This window comes from Zonotrichia leucophrys, chromosome 4 (assembly GCF_028769735.1).
Source record: "Zonotrichia leucophrys gambelii isolate GWCS_2022_RI chromosome 4, RI_Zleu_2.0, whole genome shotgun sequence".
In the NCBI taxonomy this organism is placed as follows: domain Eukaryota; kingdom Metazoa; phylum Chordata; class Aves; order Passeriformes; family Passerellidae; genus Zonotrichia; species Zonotrichia leucophrys.
This window is the reverse complement of record NC_088173.1, coordinates 30,848,698-30,870,763: the sequence shown is the minus strand read 5'-3', so window position 1 is coordinate 30,870,763 and position 22,066 is coordinate 30,848,698. Positions and strand designations below refer to the sequence as shown.

The 22,066-nt window shown below is 47.1% G+C and overlaps 2 protein-coding genes across 5 annotated transcripts; both read right to left on the bottom strand.

The window, feature by feature from the left end:
* Positions 1-71: 71 nt before the first annotated feature.
* Positions 72-6,050, bottom strand: ARL9 (ADP ribosylation factor like GTPase 9). Of its 4 annotated transcripts, XM_064711022.1 has the most exons (5): positions 5,811-6,050; positions 5,229-5,397; positions 4,122-4,256; positions 2,324-2,499; positions 72-1,249 (listed from the first exon to the last, which is right to left on the bottom strand). In XM_064711022.1, the coding sequence occupies exons 1-5, from the start codon at positions 5,958-5,960 to the stop codon at positions 1,070-1,072; spliced, it is 810 nt and encodes a 269-aa protein (XP_064567092.1). In that variant the 5' UTR covers positions 5,961-6,050; the 3' UTR covers positions 72-1,069. The 4 variants fall into 4 exon arrangements, with proteins under 4 accessions (XP_064567092.1, XP_064567093.1, XP_064567094.1 ...); XM_064711023.1 differs by lacking the exon at positions 4,122-4,256 and having other exon boundaries at positions 5,811-6,047; XM_064711024.1 differs by lacking the exons at positions 4,122-4,256; positions 5,811-6,050 and adding an exon at positions 4,047-4,121 and having other exon boundaries at positions 2,324-3,837; positions 5,229-5,363.
* A 1,972-nt stretch (positions 6,051-8,022) lies between these two features.
* Positions 8,023-21,739, bottom strand: SRP72 (signal recognition particle 72). The gene is made up of 19 exons (XM_064711018.1): positions 21,582-21,739; positions 20,447-20,567; positions 18,572-18,695; positions 17,625-17,768; positions 16,743-16,854; positions 15,671-15,702; positions 14,990-15,114; positions 14,839-14,896; positions 14,528-14,659; positions 14,017-14,145; positions 13,448-13,520; positions 12,834-12,898; positions 11,860-11,955; positions 11,303-11,406; positions 10,624-10,701; positions 9,881-10,018; positions 9,577-9,614; positions 9,098-9,254; positions 8,023-8,279 (listed from the first exon to the last, which is right to left on the bottom strand). The coding sequence occupies exons 1-19, from the start codon at positions 21,685-21,687 to the stop codon at positions 8,105-8,107; spliced, it is 2,007 nt and encodes a 668-aa protein (XP_064567088.1). The 5' UTR covers positions 21,688-21,739; the 3' UTR covers positions 8,023-8,104.
* Positions 21,740-22,066: the final 327 nt, after the last annotated feature.

Here is a 22,066-nt window from a genome sequence, read left to right as displayed (position 1 = left end):
TCCCACACCCGAACATCTTGTTCCCCAGCTGGAAGAGAAGAGAGCAGCCCGGAGCCGTGTTTAGGGTGGAATTTTCTGCTTTATGTTAGGGTGGAATTTTCTGCTTTATGCATCTGTTACAAAGGACAAAACCGTAAAAGCCTCGTACAATAGATGCGTGTGCAAAACAGGTGCTTTACAGGACTGCTCCTGGGTCATGTCCTTTGAGTATAATTAGGAGGACACTGGGAAAGTGACACTCCTGAGCAGCTTGTCACCTCCCTCACCTGCTGTGCTAACAGAAACCACCGTCAAGAAACAACAGGGTTTTCACAAATAAGACTACTTGCTCGAGGACATCTTGGACTAAGCTTAAATAAGCTGCTCAACCTGATGGACAAGTCTCCCACCTTTGCTGCCAATTTAACTTAAAAGCATCCAGTCACTACCTCAAATTACACCATTTTGGTTTTTTGCCTGTAGGCAAAGAAACAATATATTACTGCTTTCATTTTCTTGTTCTTACCCACTAAAGAAGCAGTAACCAACCCAATTTCCAGAGATTATCAATTTGCTACTCCCATAACAACTGGGTCGAACACAACAAGAACTGTCACTGTCAAAAACACTAGTTGCAGCACTTTAAATTTCTGACACTGTCAAGAAGTGAGGTCTCACTTTTAACAGAACACCACTGTTAAAAGTGTTCTGTAAAACCTGTGAAGTAAACATATTTCACTTTAACCTGAGACATCAAGCCATGTTAAATTCACTGGATGCAACTTTTTTCCACGGAAATCAGTGCTTGATTCCCACCTGACGTGAAGTTATCTAGCCCATCTAAGCTATATTTTCCCTTAAATCTGCTGCCTAAGAGACAGACTATTTTTCTCCTACAAAAATGCTAAAAATAGACTACTTTTCAAACCACTATAAATTTTCTTACCAACTAGATACCACTTTTAGAGGAATTCCACACCCACCAGGAAAGCATATCTGCTAATTTCAGCTGCCACACTGCAAACTGACCATATACTAACATGTGCTCTCCCTCAGCTGCAAACACCTGTTTATTTTAAGAAAAGAGTCGTCACTGTGTTTCCAAAACCAGCTGCCCTATCAGCTCCTTGGCATCCTGCATGCTGGAGGAGATCTCAGAGCCATCTTCTGCCACATGGGTACCAATCAAGAACATCTTCCTCTCGTCCCCAATATCAGACAGAGCCAGAGCATCGTGAATATCAGTGATGCAATATGCACCTTCGAGATCCTGTTACACAAAAATAAAATAACCCTATTAGTTGCAAGAAGTAGTGGCACCATTCCTACTTTGAGCCTCTGCTTTTGTCCAGGAGGGAAAGAGTTTCAAAGGCTCTGGGGCATCATTCTTTTGTACCTTTTATGAGGTCACTTCCCATGTCCTAAAATGCCTTGGGGAAAAGAGTTAATTTCTAACCTATCTTCTTCCTGAATATGGGTACAGTTGTTTCTATTTCTACACCAATTCCACTGTTTCTGATATCTATGTAAGCTCACCTGCACAAGGCAGACAAAAGCACTGGTGGCCCAAGACCCCAGGTGCCCAGCAAAGAGTTACAAGAATAGGGCAAATATACAACAATCATGCCCTGCCTGCCTTCTCAGCCACCAGTGTTTCTGATGCATTTGAGGCTTATGAAGCCCAAGCCTGCACTTGTGTTCAAGAGTAACAGAAATGACTACTACTAATGGGCCTCAGTTACGAGAAATTTAGGAGATAACAATGTAGAGCATACTGAGCATGCAACCTTCATAAAAGAGAATCTGTGATTAAAACCCTTGGGCTCTTCTGTCGTCTGATTGTACCAGAGGTCCAACTCTTTTCAGAGGTACACCACCACTTACTTCCACAAAGATCTTAGGAGGAAGCACTGTCTTGTGAGGAAAGCTGCTCTTTCTCTCAGATTTCAGAAGCAGCCTTAGGAGCAACCAACCAGACAGTCTGAAGGCAAACAACAGTGCTTCACTCTTTAGCTGCTCCTAGGTGAAGTGGTACTTCTAGGCAGATACTCAGAACAGAAACCTAACTTCACATCTAACTGTGGTCTTCCCTGAAGCTCCCAAACCCTGCAACTGTACAGCAGTTTCCACCCACAGCTCTGATTGCATCTTCACCAAGCACAGGACCTGCATCTTGCAGATCCAAAACAACCTCAGATTATTTTGTTTTGTGGTCAACAGGTGTGTCAGAAAGACTCCCAGCTGTGTGCTCTCCTTAAAGGTATGAAGCCTCTTTTGAAAGGCTTTGTTACTGTTTCCAAAGTTGCTGCCAGCCCAAGCTGTGGCAGCAGCAGGGAACTCTTACCTGCTTGTTGGCCAGAACTACCACAGGCAGGGTGGAGTTGTTCTGGATGAGCTGATGAAGCAGCTGTTTCGCCACAGGCAGTCGGGCATGATCAGCCGAGTCCACGACATAGACCAGCAACAGCACTTTGGGCAAGTACATGTTCCAGTATGAGCGCAGAGATTCACTGCCCCCGACTGGAAGAGAAGACAGCAGCACAGGATTCACCAAGTAATTCAACAGCACTGCTCTCAGAGGTGCAGAGAGCAGGCCCTGGGCTGAAAACCCAAGGTATTTAGATTACCAAAACCTCAGAGTATTTGAGCTACTGTACATGAGACTGAAAACAGCTTTATTTTCCCCAGTCAGGTCCCATGAAGGCATATGTGTATGCTCTGGGGGAAAAAAAATCTTCCCATTTTAAGCTCTTATTTTGAGAGGATTCTGGGTTCAGTTTCTTTACAGCTGTTTTCTGCCTTGTTGGTTCTTGATCTCAAGCAAGTAAGAGAGTAGAAAACAGTTCAGTGTCCACAAACACCAAATGTCCCCATACAGACTATCTCCCAGTGCCCATCTCGTTTTAGGACAAAGCAGGTGTACAATTTCCAGAGGAGAAATTTAGCTCTGAGGTGTGGAGGGCTCTCATTGTATTTGTGTAACACTAAGAACTAGCTCAAAACTCCCACAGTTTTGTCAATGACCAAAGGTACTTAAGGAAGAGACAAAAAATCTAGTCCCAGCAGACTCTTCAGGCAGCCCTCTGAAGTATCTTCACACAACATCCATTTCTCCATGAGCTCTTCTCTGCTGGATACAGAGGAAAGCAGTTCACCTTCAAAACTAGGTCTTAAAATAATTCTCTGGTGAAACTGTAGGCAGCAAGGTGTTTGAGATTGTTGCTCCCATCTGGGGACAAAGAATTCAGTAGGTTGTTGAGTTTAATAGAAGGAATAACTATCAGTATATTAAGTATTTCAGATTTGTTTTCAGGTCTCTAGGTGGTCTTCAGGCACATTGCAGGACCACTCACTCAAAGAGTACTGAGGTGCTCAAAAGGCATGTGTGAGTCTCTCAAAAGCAGCAAGTTTACAAAGCAATAATATCTGGGGTTCCCTATCACAGCAGCTCTTTTCAAAATTGTCTGACTATACAGCCATCTTTTATTGCCCTCTTTGACTGTTCTGTGTCAAAACAATTTTGCGTTCACTTAAGTCAAAAGAGTTCAGTAGTTTCAAGAATATGGAAAGGGAAGTAACATTTCCCTCTAGAGCATGCCTGCCTCTTCAAGTGGCCCAACGTACCTGGAAGCAGAACTGCAAGTCTGCCACTGTGGAAAGGAGGCAGAGGGCTGTGACTGACATGTAATGTTTGGGACAGAAGCCCGATTCTGTACTGTGATACTGCAGAGGCTCAGCACTGCTCCCTTTTTTAAGTGTATTCATGCACAGCATAACCCAGGGGTCAGCAATCTCACAGAGAACATTTTTTTCCCCCAAACTTGTAGGAACTCAGGAGAAGGCAGGAGCTCCTACCACCTGCAGAGGACAAGATACCATCCAATTATCTGTATGCTGGTACAAAGAAAAAGAACAGTCTTCCACCTTTCTAAGCCAGCAAAATAAAACCCCTGCTGTTTGCTGATCACCTTGTGCCGTGCGATCACAGCACAGGCTGCTAACCCCTGGACTAGGCAATGGTACAGAGTGGATAAGTAACCAGATTAGAGAGCCATGCATGGATTTACCTGGCTGAAACTGGCCTGAGACATTGCATTTCCCATGGGTCAGATCGCAGCCATCACATCTCAGGCACTACCAACCTGGACCAGAGAGGGAAGGACGACTCAGAAACAACAGGTTCTGCTGTGGTGTGTGCAGTGCTGGGCCTAGACCATCCCCAGGCAGGAGAAGAGACACTGTGGGTTTCTCTGGGCTCAGACAGGCAAAGCACACCCCTGTAGGAGACACCCTCTTACATACCAGCTGAGGGGCACAAATGGCAAGCATCCCTCTAAAGACGATTTCCCCAAACCACTGCAGAGACTGATGTGGTAGTAAGATTGGAAATGGAGCTTTGTCTAAGCAGCCTCATCCCCACACCCCAAAAACTTACCTGGGAACAGTACAACTCCTTCAGACCTGCTAAAGGTACAGAGGCATCTATGGGCTGTCTGCCAACTGAGCCAGTTGAGCACTGGTACAGCACAGTGCAGAAACAGCAGGAATCAATGAGCAGCTCCTGCCTCCACAGAAGGCAGGCACTGATGAGGCTGGATGTCAGCCTCTCTGTACCGGGGAGTGACCTTACCCCAGCGCCTCCACCTTTCCCATCAGCTAGCTGCACCTCAAACAGCTGTGATGCACCAAAGGCGTCACAGGAGATGCCCTCTGCAGGCACAGACAATAACCAAAAATCATAGCTAACAACAGTACAGAAATTTTAACAAAATGCTACAGACATTCAAAAGACTATTTAAAGACTAAAAAATACCACATCTGAGGCTTTTGAACAGAAAGGGCACAAAGTTTTTCTCTTCCCCCTCTCTTCTTTCACTTATTATTTATTCCTCTGTAACTCTTGCCCTTTGCCAGGCAGGAGCACAAGGAGAAGCAGTACAAGAGCTATGGACCATAACACAGGGCTTACTGGGGAAACCTCTTCTGGTTTCACCCAATCTGGTTTACCCATCTCTCTCTGGGAGTAGAATTCCCAGGATGTCAGGGTTGAATGAAAACTGATCTCTAACACCATTGTGTCTTCTCCTTCAAAGAGACTGAGTAGGAAAGCAGAATCTCCAAGGGGAAAATAATCACAGCTTCACATTATCGAAGCAGGCATCTGGGGACGTTGAGCTAATAAAATAGGTGCCTGAGCCCTACGGCACAAAACAGGAACTTCTAATCAATACTAAAACAGGTTCACTCACTCTCCAGAAACTCCATCTGGGACTCTTCGGTGTTGATGCAGATGGCATTGAAGCCCTCGGTGGGAGCCATGCTGCGCTTGACGTGGTTAGTTGCCAGGGAGTGGAGAATGCTCGTCTTCCCAGCCCCATCCAGGCCCAGCACCAGGATCTGCTTACCGTGTCCTTTACCCTGCAAAGCGAGGGCAGCACACTTACCCGGGCAGCCGGGGCAAGAGCAAAGCTTAGCAGGGCTGGGGGAAAGAAGGGGACTGAACAAGGGGCCTGGAGGGCACGGCAAAAGCCCCCTCGCGCTGAGGAAGCTGAAGATGCCCGCGGGGCCCCGGCGGCACAAGTGCCCGGCCGCAGCGATGGGGGATCCCTGGGACACCGGCCGGCCCCGGGAGCAGGGAAGCGAGGCAGGAAAGCGGGGAGAGCGGCCGCGGCCCGGCCACCGCCCCGCCGCGGCTCCGGGCGCCGCCGGGGCCGAGGTCGCGGTGGCCCGAGACGGGCGGAGCGGCGCAGCCACACCGGGAGGCCCCGGGCGGCCCAGCGAGGTTCCCCGAGCCCGCGGCCTCGCCCGCCGCCCCGACGCGGCCCCGGTACCTGATCGGCGGCGGCAGCGGCGGCTGCAGAGCGTGCGGGCAGCGATACCGCGCTCCGCCGGCGGGCCCAGGCCCGGAACACCGCGACCGTGCCGCCCGCCACGGCCAGCGCCGTCCCGCAGAGCGCAGCGGCCCGCAGGCGGGGGTCCATCGCCGCTCCGGCCGCGGGCACCGCTCCGGCCGCGGGCACCGGACACCGCGCACCCGCACCGCGCACGGAGAGCGCCCCCGCAGCCCCCGCCGCCAGCCGGGCACCCAGCGCCAGGCTGGGAACACGCCAGTGGCGGAGAGACAGAGAACGAGCCCTGCCGCGGGCGGTTCTCGCTGGTACGGGAAGGCCACGGGTTCCGCACACCTGCTGCTGCACCCCCCGCTCCCACCCCCGCGGGATTTGCTCCTGGCTTATTCTGCCCAGCTCCGGCGCAGCAGTCAGGACACTGGCCAGGCACCCGGGACAGGGCTCCAGCAATCACGAGTTAGCCTTTCCATCAGGCCAGAGCTTGTGCTAGGTTTCACCAGAAAAGACACCTGAAGAACAGAGCTGCATTCTCTTCCGGTATCTCCCCTCCAAACACGGGACTGCTGCAGGACAGTGGTCTCTCTACTGTAGCCATCAGCTGCTATCTAAGTGGGGACACATCGCCCAGCGAAGTAATTTAAAACAACATTCTTTGTTCAGCACTCAGTTGGTTTCTTTCTCTATGCTCTGTTTGTCTCTTTCAGACAACACACTTTCAGCCCTCTTCTCAGATACTCCCACTGTACAGGCAAGGTAAAAAAAAATGGATTCTGCACAGTAGATTTTTACTGCCAGGAGACTCAGTTGTTTTTTCTTAAGCCACAGTAACATGTCCCTTAGTCCCTACCTTTTAAGGCCTTTGCTTTAAATTCTTTCTGAGACAGAAGCTTTTGCCTTTTGGGCTGACATCTGACAACCCTCTCCAAGGCACATTTCTACCCACTGACAATCCGTGTCTGGAAAAATGTTTTGGCTACATTCATCAAACCAGAATTTTCAAGACCTATGTTGAGAGATAGTAGTTTAGCATGAATAAGTTTTCAGCAGCATGAGATACATAGTTATATTTCTGTATGATTTAGTATGCTGTTTGCTTAGCTTTACTTGCTCAGGATGAGTAGCTGGATTTGCTGAAGCCTCAGGCTGCAAACCATGAACTTATACCTCCATAGCTGAAATTAGTTTTCCTAGTAATTTTCCCTAGTAGCTGGCATATTGTTTTGTCTTTAGTACAAGAAATATATTGATAGCACACTATTGTTTTCGTTGTTGATAAATGTGTTTATCCTAACTCCTGGGCTTTTTTTGGTTCCCCTGCTCTGCCAGCAAGCAGGTGCATCAGAAGATAAGGAGACAACTGTCAGCAAAGCTGCAACTTCACAAGAACCATCAACAGCCTTCCTGCATGGACACAGAGAAACACCTGAGTAAGGTGGTAAAGATCCAGATCAGAAATAACCATTGGGCCAAGAGGCATGCAAGGTGCATGCAGGATGGGCACTTAGTCTCAAAGGTATAATTTCTTGAGTTCCTTTGTTCTGGGTCCCTCTCCAGAGTCACTGAGCTTTAGCTGACCTGCTGCTGTACCACTCCATTTTCATAAACCCAGCACCTAAGACTTGTAGGAACGTAGGGTCAAGGCCAAAGGAGGAAGAAGCACACCTCAGACAATCACACTCATTCTGCTCACCTTTGTTTTGCCAAGCCCTTTAGAATAAGGCAGCTGGCCTGCAGAAAGTGGGATGCTGAATCTGCTGCCATACACTTCACCATGCTTTCTCCTAACAGTCTTGTTATCCCCCTTCAGCCTATCTTATCCTGTATTACAAAGCCCAGATGTTGTTTTCTAAGATGCTTTGTGCCTTTGCTCTTTGGTGGTCAATGACTGACTGACATAAAAGACAGAGCTTGCATCATGCATAGATAAATCTGCCAAAAGCCTAAACTGACATATGAAAGAGGAGCATGAAACTACATTAAGAAATTCATGATTATCTCATATCTGTTAAATGTCTGGTAACACAGAAACAGATTTATTCTTAGGGGCTTTGTTTGACTTTGATGGCAACAACCTAAGTCACAGTGAGGGCAAATGTGAGGAAGAGAACATGGTGAGCAGACAGATCATGGCATCTATACCAGCCCATCTCCCCCCAGACCATTGACAGGCAGGACAGAGATCCAGATTCCAAGAGTCTTTCGCCAGCATTTGCTTTTGACCTTTATTCTGCAACCAGCATCACGTATTGAAGGAGGGACGTTACACATCCTGCTTTTTACCACCCTCCTTTAGCCCCTTTCTTCTTTTTCTGCTGCTGCTTCTTCTTGGTGGCTGGAGCACCCGCGGGTTTTTGGTGCCTGGGAGGGATGACGTTACTCGCAGCCGATACAGCTGCCCCGCTGCCGGGCCGAGGGGAGGTAGGTGGGCTGCTGGCAGTTCTACTGGCGTCCCTGCAGGAAGGCAAGAGAAAAACACACCGTGTGGGTTCACAACCACCTGCAAGACGTGGTACTAGTGCAGTGAGCTGACAGTGAAAAGCAGCAGCTGCCCCATTAGGTAGCAAGCATTATGTATAAGAGGGCACTCATGCAAGGAGAGGCTTCAACATACAGAAGGAGCTGGTGGAGGATGGGAACATGTCTCAAAGGGCAGCAATCACCTTCTAACTGATGTTCACTAGATGGTGTAAGTTACTGACAATGAAAGCAAGGCTAACTTTTGAATAGATGTGTGACAGCTCATGCAACATGCAAGAAGCCTTTCAAGTCCCACTCCTAGGCAGTGCAAATCCAGCATCCTTCCTCTCAGATGCTAGTTAAGACACCATCTTGCTGTCAGGCTTCATACATAATGGTAATTCTTGATTCCAGTTCAAATAATCAGTGTCAGCTTAGAAGGAAGTACAGCGTTTTCTCAAATCATGGCTAATGGTTCTACAGCTGCCAAAAGACTTGAAAGCAAATTGCTCAAGAGAAAGCATGCAAAATTAATCTCACTGCCAAAGGAGAAGTGCATTGAAAGACTATGAGAATTTTAATTTGCACCTCGGCTCCTTCAAGCATGCCTATCCTATCACACTGGTTTTCAGGAACCTATAGGGATCTCCAGGGAGAGCACCTGGTAGCAGGTTCAAGCGGCAAAGGACGATGTCACTTGTGCTGCCCACAGTTGATATGGTGACAGAGCTGCAGCAGAGCAGCACAAACACAGCCCTCCCAGTTGCCCAGGAGTGAATCCCCCTATCAATCCTTGCAAAATGGGTACTTACAGTTCAGAGCCAGTTGTGGTTGAACCCTGAGTCCCCTTGCCAACCTGATCCTTCTTCTTGCCCTTCTTCCGTCCACGGTAGTAGGACCGCTCTCGCATTGGAAGCCACCGCTCAGGGTCAGGAGTCACCTTGGGGTCGTAGTTCTTGGGCAGCTTTCCTGCAGAACATCCAGTGCCAGGAAATGAGACTGGGGTCAACAACCAGAGGCATCACCAAGGGACACGCTTGGGATGTCAGTAGCAATGGCATGGCAGCACAAAGAGACCAGCAACTGCATCACCCTATCAGGGTGTTGTTCTCACAACACCTGAGCAAAAATGCCCCAACCAAACAGGCTATCATAAAGATCCAGGTTTCCAGAGACACAGTCCTAGCAAAGGGTTCTAGCACCCAAGGACCTAGAGGCCAGCTATTTGGAGAAAGAATCTGGAGAACTCTCTGGAGCTGTGCTGTTTTAACAGCTAGGAAATACAACTTACCCTTCTTTTTTTTCTTCTTTTTCTTCACTTCCCCTTGTCTGAAAGGAAAACAAGACATTGTGACACAGCAGAGACAGAGCAGACAAGTCAACTAAAAACTAGCTCTGGAAGAAGCTAAACCATTCCCTTGGTCTGCTGCTATATAAAGCTCCTTGCAGTCAAATAACAGGCTCCCTTTCCACCAGCTTGCCTTCTACAGCAATACCTTTACCACACCAGGTATGGTTCTTGAACCACCCCAAAGAAGGATGCACCAGAGCTACAGCAATAAAATTAAATAAAAAAATATAGCAGCCTGCTTTACCCTTGCTCCTTCTGCTGGTTCTCTCCAGTGAGTTTCGCAGCTTTCTTCCGAACATAGGTTGCTCCATGGGAGTTCTCCAGCGCGTCAACATCTACTTTCAGTGACATGGTGTCTGAGGAAGGCAAGTGTTTGCTAAGACTGCAGGGAAGAGTTCAGGGATGCAAACCAGCGAGCATAAAAACCCATGTTCTTCCAGACAGCAAGAGTCAACCTCAGCTTAAATAAATTCTATCTGTTAACAATGCCTAGACAGGCCTATGGGGCTATTTACATCTCTCTCACTAGCTTCTTATACAAGTTGGGATGAGCTGCTTAATCACCATCTGCCTCATTTTTCCCTCTTTAATACAGGGAACAGCTTCCTGTGAAAGCAGCTCAGGTGACAAAAGCAGTATGTGAATGAGATAGTGAGTAAGCAAGAGCTTTGCCATATTGTATCAGTCCTGCATTACTACCACAGGTTAAAGATTCCGACAGAAGAGATGCGGGTGCTCTTGTTTTTGGTTCCACCTTGTCTTATTAATTCTCAAAGCGGAGGAGGCCAAAGATTAAAGGGTCCTGAGATATCACAGTAATGAAGCCAATTAGAGAAATAATGTAGCTAAGACTTGACCTGGATATGTAGCTGTTCCAGAGAGGTTCCTTGCCTTTCTTTGAGTAAGAGTGGGTCTGAAGTCCCCACACAGCTGAAAATCCAAGGAAGAAATACCCAAACACCTCTTTCACCACCATTAAAAGGATACACTTTAGCTTTTTCAGGGTCAACCAGGGAATAGGCAGAGATGAGCTGTGCCAGAGTATGCACATCTTTTGGGTTTTGCCTTTTTAGAGGGAAAAAAGAAAACAAAACAAAACAGAAAAGGACCAAGTTACCAATGTTACTCATCTCAAAGACCGGTAACACCACACAGTGCTTGCTGCTGCAGCACATTTGCTATCTGTGGGGACAGGCATGTTAGTATGTGGTCTCCTCCAGAGTACACCACCAAACATCACTGGTGTGGATTAAGGGAGGTACAGACAATTTCACAGTATCATGAAGCAGGCAATAGAAGAGGAAAAACCCAGTAGCAAAGGCAAGTTAACACTCCCCCCAATAAAAGATCCCATTAAGTGCACAACTGAAACTAAAACCTGGACATCCACGTTTATGTAGCACTAGAAAAAACCCCATTCCAGTCCCCAAAGAAATGTTCACTGCACACAGAGGCTTCTGGGTAAGTCCACCAGTGAGCATCAACTATAGATCAAATGAATTATCTCCCCTTCTTTCAAAATACAGCCTTGCATTGAAGCCCCTGTGCAAAGGCAACTCTACAGGACAGCTACTAGTCAGTCAAAATTGTCAGACACTGCCTGCCACCAGACAGCTTGCAGAGGACTCTGGGCAGAGACCTGCAGCTCAGCAACCACCCTACTCACTTCCAGAGCTCCTCCAAGTCGCTGATTGCTTCCTTCTTCCTGCCATGCTTTAGTTTGAAGTTGGCGGCTTCCCTTATCAGTGACAAATGCACAGGAGACTTTGGCTGAAAGATACAGCAGTCATGATTAGTTCCTTACTATCACAGTGTGGAGCCCAGCTGTAGCTGCTTTAATGCACCTGAGGCTTGGCCAAGGAGAACTGAGTTAGCATCCTGTCATGCAGAAAGCAGACCACCTTTGCACTCTGGGAAGTGAAACAGAACTGCATGGGACAAGGCAGCTTGCTGCTCCACCATATTCTCCTATCAGGGAGAAGTCCTGATTGCTACATTTAGGCATCCATTGATGCCACCCTCCTAATCTGACAGAAGCTGCTGCTCCCTATTCATAACACATATAAAATATTATTGATAAATGCTCACAAAACAGGAGCTCACGTGTCTCCAAATCCCCAGTTGGATAACTGCTGGGGCTATGCATCACCAGGAAAAGCTTAATTGGACTTGCTAGAAAATCCAGGACAGGTTCTTGCACATAACTCCTCTCGTCTGACTTGCCTGGTGCTGCTGATACCACTGGATAGCCTGTGTGAAGACTTCAATTGCACTGTCAATATCCTCTTCGTGACTGTACATTGTCACCAACGCAGACACCTGCAAACATTCAAGAGCAGTAAATAGCACATCTTCATGCAAATTGTCTACAGCCAGAGTCTCAGCAGTTAAACAATGGGATTTCCCAAAAGCAGATTTCCCAAAAACTTAAGATTGCATTCACAGAAGGAATCGTCCTGTCTTGGCACTTTATTTGCTTATCACAGAACTCAGTTTCATTAGAAAACCTTTTTCATCCCCCATTCTCTACCTCAAGAGCTATGAAAAAAGAAATCAGCACTGAAGAGATTATAAGGATACTGTCCATTTGCTGACATCCCAGTCACAAGTAGAGGTGACCCAGGGCAAAGAGCTGTTATTAAGGAGCTGCCCCTATAAATTATTTTGATTATTCACACTTACAATTGGAACAGATCCAACTGTCAGCTCCTGTTCAAGATGCTTATGCTGAACATGTGAGCACTTACAAGGCCATCAGGCTTTTCTGAATAGCAGGTGTGGATAAGCATGCAGGTCAGGGTAATGCTGCAGGGAGGGAACACAGCACTTTCCCCCAAGGCCTGCTGTCCTAAAGCTGCTTCTAAAACCTCCCAACAGTACCTACCAGCAACCAGCAGTTGCTCCAGTCATGTTATGCAAGTAAATCCAGGCAACATGCAAGACTGAGAGATTACCAGGGAGTGAGAAAATAGGCAGAGAGCATCCCTCTGACAGGCAGAGTACTTCTGTGACTATGTTCAGGCTACCTGAAGCAAGTTATAATACCACCTTTGTCCTAAACAAGGAAGATGGGCTCAGAATCCCTGCAGACACTCAAGTCAAATGGCAGCCAAGGGGAAGAGGCAAAAAGGAGCGAGCAGGGCAAAGCTCTCCTGCAAGGGAAAAACCTTACACAGTTCAGACGGAGTTTTGCTTACCATACCAGGCTTGTGCTGCAGTTCTTCTATGCTCCTCAGGATCATGCAGGCTTTGGTGACACTGCCTAGAAGAAAGAAAAGGAAGAACACACTCTGAATGGCATCTCAACACCTGATCCCACCAGTGAAAGGTAAACAATGGGGACAGAACAATTCCCCTTCTCACATCTCCCCCATTGCAGGAGTTAAGGACAGAACTCCACACAATGGACCCTTCTGCTCTTGTCACATCCTGCAAGGGTTCAGGAGCAAGCTTTGGCTACCAGGGAGTTCTCCTCAGGCTCAAGTCTGTGCTGCCTGACTGCATACAGGAATGGTACCATTATGGAGCCTCACACTGCTCCCAAAATTATCCAGCCCCAGAGGAGATTCAACATTTCACAGAGACTGTGGGCACTTCTGCCAGCAATCTTTGGAGCCAATGTATCCAGACATTAGCTATCAGCATTATCCTGCCATAGCTAAATATATGTATTACCTGACTGAAAGTACCTCTACTCTGCACCCCTGTCATAACAGTGACTGCAGCAAAGCTTGCCCTGAAGTCTGGTTTTCTTACCCCTTGTACCCTTGTCAAGTGCAGACACTTCCCAACAAAGGAGGACACTAGATACCTTGAGCAATTTTTAGCTGTGCCATCGTCAGCTTGATCTCAGCTGCATTGGCAGGGTGCTGGTCTGCAAAGTCCTGAGAGTAAGAAGAAACAACAATTCAACTTGTGTGTGGGCACCAGGCTGCTGCTTTGGTGAATCATATGTCATGCTCAGTCACAGCAGGCTGGCAAGAGCCAAAGAAAGCTTTCCAGCACAGGCAGGTTTCAGCACACAGCAGAGAAGGACCCCCAAGTGTGCCCTTTCAGATTTCTGGCACAGGCCACTCAATCAATCCAAAGAAGGGTGTTGCAAACTGCTTGTAAACAGAGCTGCAAAGCCTACTGCTTACCCCAGAATCTACTACAGCTTCATAAGCATAAAAATCAGAGGTGTAAGGGAACTATTTCCCTTTAAAAGCAGAATTGTTCAATTGGGTGTGAAGGCTTTCCAGCAGCATTAAACCAAATCAAAATAAGGAGTCAAGATAACCATGGAAATTTAAACCAAACAAAACAAACTACGGGAAAACAGCACAGGAAAACACAACACACAGGTTTAGATGGTGCCTGGCCAACTTTCTCTTAACCTACCTGCAGAAGCCCTACGGCCTTAGCATGCTGCTTCTCACGGCACAGCTGGGCTGCCTGGATAAGCACAGGGAGCAGGTGCTCGGGGCTCTGGGACTGCAGGCTTGCTGACAGCTTGCGGCACTGATCTGCCTGCAGTGGAAGAGAGAACACACTTTTCTCACCTCTGTGAGCACCTCACACAGGGGTAAGAAACCAACAGGATCTAAGAAGAGATACTAGTGGTGACTCCCCTGAAATGAGTACATAGAACCAAGAGGTCCTTTTAGTGCCCCTTCAGACACATTTAAGAATCCCCACATCCCTTTTGTCCTCTAGGTATCTCCACCATCCTCACTACAGCAATACCCAAGACAGTTGTGCTTTTAGGGATGATTTTATTTTTCTACTCACTGATGTGCCTAAACCTAGAGGTCCTATCTTCTGAAATAGAACAGCTGCATCTCCGTTTTTTCCCAGTCAAACTCACATGGATTAAATCCATAGCTACTTACTGCAGACCAGTTTCCCCTACCTGGTTTGTGTACATTGCAAGCAAAGCTTTGTTGAATTCAATCGCCTGGAGCTGCTTCTTGGAGAGTTTATGCTCAACTCCTTCTGCATTGGTCAGCTTCACCTTTTTCTTTGAATCAAAGACATTTTGGTCCTGTGGAAATCACACATCATGAGAAGATTTCGCTACATTCCTTGAAGAAGTAAAGGTCCCTGGGTCTGCAATTTAACTACAGTTTAAGAAAACATCTTTACTGATTATCTTCCTTCTCTCCAGAGAAGCAGAGAAGCAAGCTGACTAACCACAATGAAAGTGTCAAGGTAATTCTATACCTTGTTAATTGTGATGATATTATTTGCAATGACAGCAAGGAGTCCTACATCTGTTGGCCTGCAGATAAGGAAAGTAGAAAGCATACTGTTACTGAACAGCAGTCTCTCACAGATGGAAGGCTGAGCATTTGATTTTAAAAAAATCCCTTACTTCAACTTGATTATTTGATTGTAGAGTTGTAGAGCATCCTCTGTACGCCCCTGCAGTTGCATGATATAAGCCATCTGACCATGAATAATAGCCAGTTCAGCCTCAATGTCTTCTTCTGTCACATCCTGAATGAAAATCAAAGCAAAAAGTTAAAAGCTGCTATCTCACCTCTCTTCCAGCTTCAGCATTCTGCTGGCAAACATTCCTGGGCAGTATTAGCAGCAAAGTATCCCAGCAACTACAGATGAAGGTTGTACCCACAGCACAAACAGAAGCATATTTGAGTTAAACTAGGAGAAAAGAAAGCTTCACCTACTCCAGCTAGAACCTGAAGATTACCTTAACTTGTACATTCAGTCTGCCATTCTGCAACAACTGGTTACAAATTCCTTGTTTGTCACCACCCACTCAGCATGTTCATCCCTAGCAGGGCTAGGTCACAGGGAGGTTTCAGACAACCTGCACCCTTCTACCTGCACCAGAACTCTGCAAGGAGCACAGCAGCAAACAGCCTGTGGTGTCAGCTGCCCGCCTGCAACAGCCATGATGGCTGCCCCAGCCTCACAAGCTGGTACCAGCAGAGCAGCCCTGGCTCTGCTCTGGCTCTCTGCACTTTGGGACTGCACCCTCGCTGCCCCTGCTGCAAAGCAAACACTCTCCAGAACCACATCGGGAACTTACCGAGTCCTCTGACAGCGACTGGCGGCACAACTCTGCAAGGAAAAACATTGAAAAACACAATTTAGAAATCTTTAGGGTGAAAAAAACCAGGCAAGAAGCATGAGGGAACATAGAACCTTTCCATGTATCCCTGAAACTCCTGCAGCACTACAAGGGCACAGCAGATTACCAGGCTGATGATGGATGGGACTAAGCATGAGAGAGCAGACTATGTGAAGCAGAAGAACAATCAAAGGCACAGAAGATACTGTCCCTCCCAGACACTAATTTTCTCTCCTGACCAAAATTCCTTAGACCTCGCTCCTGATTTTTCCCACAGGGATCAGCTGCAACTGCTCACCAGTTAAGCACTGCAAGCCTGCAATATTCAGCTTACAACACCCTTTATGGGACAGCAATTCTGTAACTTTTCAGTACCCATACTAGTCACTTCACTTTCTCACACTTCACCAGAGTATCACTTGTTTGCCCTCCAAAGGACTACTATCAAAGGACATAGGCTCAAATTACACATGCTTATCAGTTGTATGGGACACTTGTTATTCTTCATCAAAACTGGGACAGAACTGACCTATTTATCTGTAACAGCAATTAGATCAGACAGAACTAGTCCTTCCTAGTTCTCCCCCCAGATTTTTTTTAAACATGCAAAATCCCTCTTTAACTCCATTGAAAAAAAATCCTCTTTGCTAAAAAGCTCATTTACTGGCTTATACTAATTCATACCATGAAGTACCTTGAACTTTTATAGCACGTACTTAAATACATACTCATACCAACAAAATTTCACCTCATGTTTATGAGATTAAATTCACATCTACTTCCTGCTTCAAAAAAATGCACAAAGTTATTGAATACAAATCAGTGGGCTGTAGGAGAGCCAGGACATGCTGCATGGCTCTGGAAAAGAGTCCCAGAGGAACACTTGTCCAAAAACACCAGCTTCACAACAAATCCTGCTGCTGATCAGTTTTTAAATTCTCAAACCCTCTTTTCCTCTGATTTGTGCATCAGAGTGCAAATAACTGCTTCTACTACACAAAGCTTCCCTCTCACCTCACCAGGCTTTTACCTTCTGCTTTTTGTAGCTTTTTCATTGCTTCATTCAGCTTCCCTTGCCCAATCAATGCACATGCACTGTTATAACACAGCTCATAGGTAGCTTCTCGAAGGCCTAAATCCTCCTAGCATGAAAAATAAATATAACATTGCATAAACACCAACAGATTTAACAGGCAACACACACAAACCAGAGTTTTCCTGTACATTCAAACTAATCCTTGAAATAAATTTAAGAAGCAAATTTAACAGGGCACACACCTGGCAAGTAAGCTGCAGCACAAAGGATCTTTTCTCACACTGCACAAAGTCAGAGGCAACTGACAAGGCAGCAGGGAGACTCCAGCCTGAACCTGGGGACTACTTAGGCTTGTGCAAAAGGGCAACTAAGAACTGCTGCTCTAGAGAATTAGAAAGTGAATCCACAGCATTGAAAAGAAAGCTGAGCATGCTGTGTGCACCTCCAAGGACAAGGATTTCTAAACAAATGTGAACATTACAGTCTTCATTGTTCATTAACAAAAATATTCCCAAGCATGGCTGGGGGATCATAAGAACTAGCTTTAACCCTGAGCAAAAGGGTAATGAGAGAGAAAAGTGCTAGTCACCACAGGTGTTCTGCTAATACAGGTTCAGAAAGATCTACTTCCTGCTCTGCTGTGACATCTAAAGTACAGGCTCTCTAAAGATCAAAGGTGAAGTGTAATTCATAAATAATAACAGCATTTATTCCTCCATACAGGGAAAACCACTACATGATCTTCAACATACTCAGAAATCTTTACAAGACAGGAACACCTTTGTGTCCTGTTCAGTATCCACGATTCCAGTACAATTTGTATCCTCTATTCCTTGGCTCTCACTCTTGCACCCAAAGACACACATACTCACTTACTGGCACCACCTTCTCCCATGTGCTTTGTGCTGCCACAACAGCAGAGAGGTTGGTTTTTCTCTCCTCCTCATACTCATCCTGGGAGTTGCGGATGAGATCCCTGTACACAGCCAGACAATCGTCGTAACGCTCCAGCCTGTACAACTGAGAAAGGAAAGAGATTAGCCCTCAGAACAGGATTTTCCTGTGCATGCTGGTAACTACAGCCTCCTTCCTCCCTCCCCATGGACTGGGGGCAGTAGAGCATCATATGTTTTAAGCTGAACATTACTAACATTTGCATCTACCTTTAAGGGCAAGCTATATAGACTACACTTGCAAGGACTCAAGCAATGACACCAGATACCTGCACAAAAATGACACAGCTCCTACTCCTAAAACAGCTTCTTTAAAAGCAGCAGTTTACTCAGTTTTGTCCTCAAACAGCCTTCTTCCAAATTAGATCGCCTCTCTAAGAAAGAAATTAAATGAATGGTCTTTCATGCAGCTGAGAGAAGACAGCCAATTCTTCACAAAACTGTTCTGATCAACCAGGAAAAAAAGAAGAGGAAAAAGCATAACTTCTTTTCCGCATCACTTTTAATGCCTGAGACATCAGGTCCCACAAACCATTCCTGAACAGGTATCTAATGCAAACAGATGGCTGAACCACAAACAAATCCCATCAGATCTCTTCCTTCCTCAACCAGGTGGCTAATACCAGGCCAGACCCAGGAAGGGAGCAGAAGTCACAAATGTATTGCTTTGGTTCTGTGGGAATAAGATGACAACCCTGCCTCCAGAAAGAGGCAACTGAAGCTTCACAGAAGTCTGAGCAGTTGGAACCATACCTGTCCTTACCTTCAAGCCAGAGAAGGAAATTCTGTCCCCATACCTGTCCCCCATTAGAGGAGGGACAAGGCATCCAGCATATGAAACTCCCACCAGGAAGAAAAGCTTGTAATTACCACTTGTCCATAAAGCTCCTTCAGTTTGTCTGTCTGCTGACTGGCACTCTGAATGGTCTTGAGAGCACTTTCAATACGGTTCAACCTGTATTCACAGTAGGCCTTCTCAAAGGCAATAACATCACTGCAAGGACAAGACAAAGGCTGACAGCCAGCACTAGAGTTTCCATTCAACAGCATTCAATCACATACAACCAGCCTTAATTAGGCACAGATTGCTACATAACCAAAAATCCAAACATATGATCACAGATTACTGGATTATGTATCTGTTCAGCACTGAAAGTATCTCCTATCTACTTGGTGTTCAACAGAGAAAGCATATCAAAACTTCATCCAAAAACAAAAGGTTTCTTTTTAATGGCATTTCCACACACATGGTATTCCAAATCCTCTCTGCTCCAGGCCGCCTACTAATCATGCTAATCAAATGCTAAAAGGTAAAACAATAGCAAACTTCATTCCCTGACATTTTCTTAAGGGAAAGGCATTACATTGCAATGAAACATTGTTACTGCAAACTTCTAAAGACAATTGACTCACAGAGAGAGAGGAAAAGTATAAAACACAGTCCACTTACAGGCTGATACCAAGACAAAGGTAACATTAACATATTTTGAAATATGATTGCAGCAGAACTGTAGCAAAAGGGTTTGCTTTTGCAAACATAAATAGGCTTCAAAGCAAGCTCACACCAGGAGGGAAGCACTCTCAAAGAATCTGAGCCTTGAAAGCTATGTTTCACCTAACCCCTGAGTTACCATTTAAGCCAAAGGACAATAATCAGCAAGTCCTTTAGTTCACGCCTGGGGCCATTTATTATTAGCTTTACTTTGCCTATTTAAAATTATCTCGATTCAACTGAGTATTAAGGGAGTTTGAAAATTAATGTAATTTAGAATGAAATCAAAGCAGCCTCAGTGCAGGATAGGAAAACTTCAAGACAGACCAAGAACCACCATTCTCCTTGCTCTGCAGGACACAGACACACAGTAGAATGAGCTGAAAGAAGTTATAGGAAGAACTCTGAAACCAGTTGAATATAAAAAAAAAATGCTTCTCCTTACCATATAATAAAATAGTAAGCTAAAAAATTTGAATTAAGCCCCTTTTGTCCCAGGAAAGAAGGAACTGGTGAACAGGGTAATTACATGTTATTCAGATGCAAACAAAAAACAAAGGTATGTTTCATCACACTGATAACTTCAACACACCTTTCTGGGAACTTCATTAATAAGAACAGCATCTGAAACACAAAAAGTTTTGCTGCCAGCCACTTCTTGGGTAGCACTTTTCATCCTTGTCATTGCACAAAGAGCATCCTTATGAGGAACAAAATTAGAATCGTAAGGACACAAATGAGAAGCTTGACTTGTTCTCAAACACAATTTGTCTCCAGGGTCCTGGTTTTGAGAGGATGTGCAAAGGGCTTGCACCGCCCCAAAAGCTGAGGCAGCTCCTTCAGGCTGGCAAAGCAAAGGACCCCAAGGAGGTGTATGATGAGAGAGCCAAGCAAAGCCAACAGCTTGCTGCCACCAACAAAGGCTTCTCCCTTCCCACTTCCCTCCCAGAGAGATCTGTCCCCTTCCCTTGTACCAGCCACGCTACCCAGCCACATCTACAAGCAGAATCAGCATGTGAAGGTGGCTGAAAACTCAGAGACAATCCCTTCAACACTAACAGCAAGGTGTTAGACTGCCTCAAACTCAACCAGACCCTGTCTCACCCCTCCCATAAATAAGTGTGTCACCAACCCCAATGTCACTGAGCATATCCTGCTCTTTATTTTGCTGCCTTATTAGTCCTCTCCACTGAAGCTGCAGCAGCTTCTCAAGGACTCAGGAGTTTTGTAAAGCACAGCACAACACAACTCACCTGGTTAACACTTTAGTGTGGGTATTGATTACACCAAGGGCTTCCTTGAAGTTCCCATTCTGGATAAGACACACTACTTTACACTGAAGTGCTGTCACGTCGTCTTTGTTGATCTGCAATACTGGAGGAGAAACCAGTTTCAACACAGTGATCCAACTCAAACACAGCCAGGCTTTGTAAGAGACTCACATTACTATAGCTGCAAAAACCCATCCTAGAGTGGCCACATCAACTTAAAGCATCCTGGCATGGCTTGCTTTGGCCAGGATCATGAAACAAACCCCACCAGGATAAAAGAACCCAATACAGACCCTGAACTTACGAGAAGCATGCACTGTGCTAACATGTCTGGAAGAGAGCTGCACCAAAGAGGCTACACAGGCCTGGGCAGACCTTTCCTTGGCATTTCACTTCAGGCAAAGACCACAGTGCCAAGGCCCCAGTGCCACGTAAAGCACACTCAGGAAGGAAAACAGCTGGTACAGAAGAACGGTGTGGCTCTTGACAGGGAGTCACTTTACATGCTAAAACTTTCTGCCAGTGGATGACAGTGAACGAGAACTAGAAGAGAGGCATGGGTTTTGCTATTTGATTTTTTCAGGGATGCCAGCTTTTCCAGGACAGGAGATGAATCCCTACTGCCTACCAGCAGCAAAGACAGAACTTACAACAACAACGTGCCGGATACTGCAATCCCCTTTTGGATGCCTAGCCACCAAAACAACACATCTCAACGTGAACTCTCCGTTTCGAGCAAGTTCTAGTTAGTCCATACGCACACCACCCCTCCTCCAGTTCCCGGGGGAAAAGCCCTCCTTCCTCCAATGACCAAAACGGAAGCAAAACCCACGAGTAACTCCGAGGGCTTAACCCAGAGCAAGGGATGCGTGCTACAACACAAGGACCCGATGGTCACGGTACAGCAGCGGAGCCTGGGCCCCGGCCGCCCCTCTTCCCCCTAGCCTAACACAGTAAGATCCTCGCAGCCTTTGCCCGCAGCCCCGCTCCCGGCACGAACCCTACGGATGGACAGCATCGCTCCCCGCCGCACCCCACCGACCCTCCGCAAGGCCAACGCGCCCGGGCAGAGACCCCAGACCCGCGGCGTGGGGAACAGCACTGCCGCCGCACTCACTCTTATTGACGGACTTGAGTGCGCGGGCGAAGTCGCCGTTCTGGCCGCAGCGATTCACCTCGCTCCACAGCCCCGCCGCCGCCGCCGCCCCCGCGGCCGCCGCCATCTTGGCACCGGGAGCAGACACACGTCGCGGGGGCGGCGCCGCGCCGGAAGCGGAAGGGCCGAGCGGGGCCCCGCTCCCGGCGAGAGCTCGTACCCTTTCCGGCGGCCCCGCCCTGCCTGGTACCGGCGCTGGGGCGGTGTGCGGTGATCGCCTCAGGGCCCGCCCTGCCCGGTACCGGCGCTGGGGCGGTGCGCTGTGAGCGCCTCAGGGCCCGCCCTGCCCGGTACCGGCGCTGGGCCGGTGCGCTGTGAGCGCCTCAGGGCCCGCAGGTTCCCGCTGCTGCCGGCAGGGGGGGTAACGGGGCCAGCCGGGCTCCGCACCCGGGCAGCCCCGGCGGTGTGTACAGACTGGAACGAGGCTGGAGCAGCGCTGCAGGAAG

What these genes read in the sequence shown, in the direction of transcription:
- SRP72 (XM_064711018.1), bottom strand. Translation starts at nt 21,687, where the DNA reads ATGGCGGCGGCCGCGGGGGCGGCGGCGGCGGCGGGGCTGTGGAGCGAG. An exon ending in AAAGCTACAAAAAGCAGAAG is followed by an intron (nt 15,703 to 16,742) that starts GTAAAAGCCTGG and finishes TTTTCCTTGCAG; the next exon opens with AGTTGTGCCGCCAGTCGCTG. An exon ending in GACCCTGAAAAAGCTAAAGT is followed by an intron (nt 10,019 to 10,623) that starts GTATCCTTTTAA and finishes TCTTCCCTGCAG; the next exon opens with TCTTAGCAAACACTTGCCTT.
- ARL9 (XM_064711022.1), bottom strand. Translation starts at nt 5,960, where the DNA reads ATGGACCCCCGCCTGCGGGCCGCTGCGCTCTGCGGGACGGCGCTGGCC. An exon ending in CCAGATGGAGTTTCTGGAGA is followed by an intron (nt 4,257 to 5,228) that starts GTGAGTGAACCT and finishes TGTCTCCTACAG; the next exon opens with GGGTGTGCTTTGCCTGTCTG. An exon ending in TCCTTCCCTCTCTGGTCCAG is followed by an intron (nt 2,500 to 4,121) that starts GTTGGTAGTGCC and finishes CTTCTCTTCCAG; the next exon opens with TCGGGGGCAGTGAATCTCTG.